The sequence below is a fragment of the Myotis yumanensis genome, unplaced genomic scaffold (genome assembly GCF_028538775.1).
Source record: "Myotis yumanensis isolate MYYU_CA2020_CCGP unplaced genomic scaffold, mMyoYum1.0.hap1 SCAF_8, whole genome shotgun sequence".
Classification (NCBI taxonomy): Eukaryota; Metazoa; Chordata; class Mammalia; order Chiroptera; family Vespertilionidae; genus Myotis; species Myotis yumanensis.
Window position 1 is genome coordinate 85373499 of NW_027223759.1, and position 6394 is coordinate 85379892.

The 6394-nt window shown below is 45.6% G+C and overlaps 1 protein-coding gene across 1 annotated transcript in view; it reads left to right on the forward strand.

The window, feature by feature from the left end:
* Window positions 1-6146, forward strand: part of RALB (RAS like proto-oncogene B) — a 44139-nt gene extending 37993 nt beyond the window's left edge. Inside the window, exons 4-5 of the mRNA XM_070423150.1 lie at window positions 1481-1658; window positions 4630-6146. Coding sequence (XP_070279251.1) covers window positions 1481-1658; window positions 4630-4749 — 298 coding nt within the window. The 3' untranslated portion in view covers window positions 4750-6146. The remainder of the gene's footprint in view (window positions 1-1480; window positions 1659-4629) is intronic.
* Window positions 6147-6394: the final 248 nt, after the last annotated feature.

The following is a 6394-nucleotide window of genomic DNA, read 5'->3' on the forward strand; positions in this document are numbered from 1 at the left end:
ATGTTCCTTATGTCATTGGATTCAGGCGATGATCTGGGCTGTGTGGCTACACTCATTCCCTTTACTTTATGCCTGTTAGCAGCTGTAAAACAGCATTTCTGTACTTACCGTCCACATTAGAAGACCCAACATGAAGTAAAATGTCAATATACTCTATTTTGAAATTTTCCCTGGATATATTCTACAAACTAGAGAAATGGGTTTTGTTACAGGAGACCAGTACTTGGTACTCCCATTTTTGGATCAATATATTTATTAATGAGCTAATTTTACTTGCCTGTGCAAGACTGAGCCAGAAAGCTATCAGTTTTTATTGTTCATAGTTTATGTTGATCACATAGCTACTAAATGTAGCAGGCTCTTTGACCCCTGTTGAAATATAGGGGATAGCATTTTCAAGCTATCTCTAACTTTTCTTCTTTTTCATTTTTCTTAAAATAACTTGATATCTGGTACTTCAGTCAACTGTATGGAAAAATTTTAAATATTTTTATTACGAAATGTTATCCTATAACATATATGAATCAATGCAAATCTCCATGAAGTACATATTTGAAGGGCCTCTGATGTATTGGAATGTAGCAGTGTCCTTGCTGGATCAGAACAGTGCAAGTGGAATATTTAATTTTTTTAATATTTGGTTTTGATTAGTAACTTTAGACAGCTGTTTATTTTCAGTGGAAGTAAAATTTAATGTGCTATAGATAGCAGTTCTTTTAGAGAAGATGTTTTTGAAGTACTTTTTAATGGACCTTGGAATATTTCCTTTTTTTTTTCCACTTTGTGTGGAAAACTAATGCACATTAAATACAATTTCTGCCTAACATAGCTGTCCCCATTGTGTGGCCTGTAATTTATTGTGCCTAAATGGACCTGGGGGTGGGGTGGGGAAGGCAGTTGCACACACACATGTAGACGTAATATAGCAGAAGTTGCACAGAACCAGGCTCACTGGGCTACTAGAGGCTCCTCCGATGTTCCTTTATATTCTCTTTCACTAAGGGAGAAAATTACTGCTGTGACCCACTAAATTGATTTCATGATCTAATTGACTGCTACGTTCCATATGAAAAACACTGGATTTCATAGCTTCTATTGTCACAGAGAAATCATGCCATCTTTTTTCAGGGGAATTATTAAGCATTTTATGTATGAAGGTACTTCTTTTAGCTTGTTTTTATCCTAGAGGCCCCTGTGTTGTTTTCTTCTTTTGTACCTAGGCATAAATTGGGGGACCTGTTGAAATGCAGAATCCTGGGCTCCATGCAGGTACTTACTCTGTAGGGCAACTGTGGGGCCCGGAGTCTGCATCTGCAATGGGCACCCCCGCCATTCTGAGAACCAGACTTTGGAGACCCTTGGCCAGTTCATGGCAGGCGAGGGGATGCATCTTTGGTACATGGCGTGAGAATGCAATTCCTTCTTCTGCCTTTGGAAAGCGTCTCATTCTGGGTGGCTTTATTTTGATGTAACGCTGCAGGGAGCAGATCCTCCGTGTTAAGGCTGAAGAAGATAAGATCCCGTTGCTTGTGGTGGGAAACAAGTCGGACCTGGAGGAGCGGAGGCAGGTGCCGGTGGAGGAGGCGCGGAGCAAAGCAGAGGAGTGGGGCGTGCAGTACGTGGAGACCTCGGCCAAGACTCGGGCCAACGTGGACAAGGTGGGCGCTCTCTGTGAGTTTCTTGGAAACAGACTTGAGAACAGCAGAATCCAGACATCTCATCTGTTTGGTTTTAAGGGACCATTTATGGGAACTAGGGATTTTTCCAGGTCGACGTTGTTGTAATGAGAAGCATTGGGAGGGTTTGACCGTGGGTTTAACACAGCTCAGAGTCCTGTCACTTTGTCATGAGCCTCGTTAGAGTGCTTAGCAAGGGCTCTGCCTCAGAAGGGCGGGGAGAAGATGCTGCAAGGTGGGCACCAGCGCTGCAGGTCCTCGGATAAGGTCATTTCCTTCCGTTTCCTTCCCTTACAGCGCTGAGATGCCGTGGGAACTTAGCTCTTGTTTATATTAATTAATCTACGATGACATTGGTTTCTTCAGCTTGCTTTGAGTCATGAACATAACCCCGGCGTTCAGTGAGGACTTCTCTGTAGCTTCCCCATGCTCTCCCAGCCCAGGGCCTGGTCTCCAGGCACAGCTTGGGGCGTTCCCCCGAGGAACTCGGCCTGTGGTGATTTTGCCCTCACGGAGTTACCGGTTGGATTTATCCTTTCACCTTAACCATCGCAGGCAGAGCCAAGGCCGTCTGTCTTAGAGCTGAGCCTTTGAGTAGGGCTTGCCCTCAGGAGTCAGCTCCCCAGGGATTTCTCTTCTCTTCCCTCCTGTCAGCATACTTTCCTTTTCAAACCTCTGAAGCTAATGAAAGGATGATCTTGATCATGATGAACAGTGACAATTTGGAAACCCACCTACCAGTGATTGCTATCGATAGGCCTTTAAAAAAATGCAGAGCTACAAGGGACAGACTAGAGATGCGCTCCCGTGCCTCACCTCTGCCCTGCTCCGGGTTTGCTCCTGGTTCTGCTTCTGGTTCCTGCCTTGTGAAGCCTCAGCCCAGTGCCCTTCAGCCACAGTGGGCGTGTCTGCTCTCAGCATCCAATCCCCCACTCGGCTTCCTCGGTTTCTCTTTCTTATGGAGATAGTCTCGTTGACTTGGCTCCTGAAGAGGGAGCGATTGGTGAGCCAGCTTTGCTGCAGCTTGAAACCAGCTGGAGGAAGGTGGCCAAGGTTAGAAGGCTGTGTTAGTAGGCGTTCACTTTAGAGCAGTGGTTCTCAACCTTGGCTGCACATTAGAATCACCTGGGAATCTTTTTAAAATCCTGATTTCTGGGCCTCATCCTCCAGAAATTCTATTTCTTTGTTACTAATGTTGTGGCCCCACCCCATAACAAAGAAACAGAATTTCCGGAGGATGAGGCCCAGAAATCAGGATTTTAAAAAGATTCCCAGGTGATTCTAATGTGCAGCCAAGGCTGAGAACCACTGGTTTAGAGGCACTTTGGCAGCGCCACTTAGAGCTCTTCAGGTGTAGTCTGTCTGCACCAGAAGGAGGCTCACCTGTCGGCCACTCTTTTCTTTGTATTATTGTCCCAACTCTTACAAGGACCATAAGAAGGTGGAAACGTCATTACGCATGACAGTCCCCACAAATCACTTTCTACAAAATTGCTTCCTAGCTGCAGGGGGCTGTTGCCTGCAGTTTTTGGATGGGGTGGGGGAGGGGAGGCTGTCACTCAGCATCGCCCCTTCCTCCACGGGAACACTTGACCTGCCAAGCAAGAAGCAGCAGAAGCTTCTGGCTGCGGCATTGTGTTCCTCAGGAACAATTCGCAGGAAGGGAGGTTGTTGGTAAGATCAGCCCAGGCAGTTTTGTCATTTTTGAGTTGGATACCCCCCATTCCCCTCCCCCGCCATTTGTTAGAACAGAAAGGGAAACCTGTAAGTCTGGAGCCCTTCACTGTTGCTGTGTGGGTGGGGTGCTTTCCTGCCCGGGTGCTGACGTCAGCCTGCTCCCGTCTGGGGGAGTCCTCTCTGTGCCTGAGCTGGTGGAAGGCTCAGGTCCCCCCTCAGAAAGCCCGAGCTCACTTCCTGCGGCGGCGCTGGGCCTGGGAAGATAAGGCAGCTGTGGTCTGTGAACCGCCAAAGACAAGCCTGCCCGCGCCCCCCACTTTGTCTCGTCATTCTCTAGGAACAATCGCAAATGTTTCTTTTTGGGGGCATATTTGTCTGCTTGGGTATAGTCAGTACTTGGACACAATTGCTGGGAGCAGAGGGCAAAACCCAAACTATTGTGACAAATGATAATCTGTAACTAAACAACATACTGACATTCAAAGAATGAGTCTCGTCTGTTCTTGATAAAGTTCCTTTCAGCTGACATTGCAAGGAACAGCGGAGGGTTGTTCCTCAGAATTAGGGCAGGGGTGTGCATGGGGAGGGTGGCCTGCCAGCACATCTCCCTCCCGTTCCCGTTTCATATGCAGGAGCTTTTGTTTATGACCCCCCCCCCCCCCCTCCATCACCACACACAACTGTGTTCCTGGGCCTGCTGTTGAGCTCTGTGGGGACTGTCATGCGTAATGACGTTCCCAACTTCTTATGGTCCTTGTAAGGATTAAACAAGAACAGGCACTTACATCATTTCCTTTTCTGGTGGTTGGCCATGATAGCGAGTCTGATTCCTCCTGTCACTCTCAGGATCTGTAGTAGGTCTGTTCTGTGTTGTTTTATCCCTCATCATCCTGAGACTGGAAGGGAAGGAGGGAGGGGGGAGAGAGAGAGAGAGAGAGAGAGAGAGAGAGAGAGAGAGAACACACATTGATTGGTTGCCTCCTGCACACACCGGGCCTGGGGCCAGGGATCAAACCTGCAACCCAGGTACACGCCCTTGACTGGGAATCGAACCCGAGACCCTTCAGTGCTTGGGCTGATGCTCTAACTACTGAGCAACAGCCAGGGCAATTAGAATATGTTTTTAATGTTAATCTTATTTGCTCTAGGTGGTTTGTTTTTGATTGCATATAGTTTATAAGAATGAGTATGATTTTATCCTTAGTTTAATTGCTTCCTAAAATCATTAAATGGCTTTTCCCTTCCTGTTCTTTTCACCCTTTCCTCCTCACCCCAGGTGTTCTTTGATCTAATGAGAGAAATCAGAGCAAAGAAGATGTCAGAAAACAAGGACAAGAATGGCAAGAAAAGCAGCAAGAACAAGAAGAGTTTTAAGGAGAGATGTTGCTTGCTGTGAAGAGATGTTGCCATGATGGCGGACGGAGTCAATCGCCACTAAGGACATAGGGCTGTCTTTGAGGGAAAACTGTGGTCTACTTGTGTACTCCCTGCTCACCCACCCTCTTCACGCAGACTTCTTCAACGGGGAAAATATTGGTGAATCCATGGCTGGCAGAAGAAATAAGCCCTTGACCTTGCATGGATCGGCCACGCTGTCAGGAGGTTTTGCAGTTCCCTCCTCCCTCCCTTCCTCCCTCCCGTCTCCCTAAAGTTTAACCAAGTATGAGTGCGAGAGGTAGGAAATAGTCCAATGTAAATTAAAACGGAAGCGGGCTGTCATAGTGTTTTATTCCCCCCAATTTCATAACATTAGCACCTTTTGTTTTGAAATAGAAAAGTCTTATTTTATTAGGTTATTGGGAGAAGGAGTGGGATAAGACTCCCCCAACCCTTGTCAGCTTAACAGTAGTACTCAGAAAAATCCATGAAACTCTAATGATGCTGAAAAACCCAGATTTTGGGGGGATATGTTTCTTGGAAATCTGAGTGGATTTGAAGTAACAAAAAAAGAAATTTGAGTTCGCCCACAGAGGCCAATACGAAGCTCATGACTCCTCTCACATATGAGAAATGGGAGCTGTGTTCTTCGCATTTAAGTACCGGCCAGGGATTGTCTGTGTCGGCTGTTCCTTCCTGGGTTTGGTAGGAGCTTCTCTTTAATGGACTGAGTGAAGAGTCAACAGTGGGATGCTTTCTAAATGATGCACTTTGCTCATCAGGTTTTAAAAATTCTTTGGCTAAATCCTCTCGTAATTGCCAGTCCAGTGGTTAGACTCCTTGTTTCCATGGCAATCAGCACATCCTGTCTTCCAGGTCGCTCCTCTGCACATGAGGAGGCCTCCCGCAGGGCACAGCTCTGGGATTGCCGGAGCAGCACTGACTTCAGCTCAGGAAGCCAGCCCGCGCCAGGCTCCTGTGCCCCTCGTGGCGCTGCCGAGCGATTCTGAATTTAGAATTGGAATTAGTTGGGAAGGTTAAGCCATTGCTCTTTTACCTCTGAGAACTGGCTGCTGTTTCTAATTTTTTTTTTCTAAGACAGCTATATTCTTAGAAAAATTTTTTTATTGGTGAGATATTGCTAACCTTTCTTGACTCAATATTCTAAATTCAGCAATCAGAAAATTTTTCATGAGGAAAGGAGAACTGTGATAAAAGCCCAGTATTCACATTTTCTCCATCTTTCAGAAGTGACATTTCACACCCAGGTGCCCAAAGTGAATTGGGGTGGGGGAGCAGGAACCTTTCAAACTCATGGTTATATAGAATTCATGGAAATTATGGTCTGACTGGAAAACAATCTTGTATAACTTCCCAAAGAATCATGGACTTTTGAATAAAAAAAGCAAATACACATTTTCAGGATTTCAGCCTTCTTATTTTACCCTTTTGTCATACATGTGAAATGCAGGTATTAAACTGAGAGTAAGTTATTCATTATTCTTGTGTGATTTTCTGCAACATCAGACAAACTTTATTTCAATTCATCCTTTGAACTGGACTGTGGGAAATAAATACAAACAGTATATTTTAGCAATCTTTCCTTTGGGAGAGATGACTATTTCTTCTTAAAATTAAAAAAAGTAGAAGGTACTCACAATCTT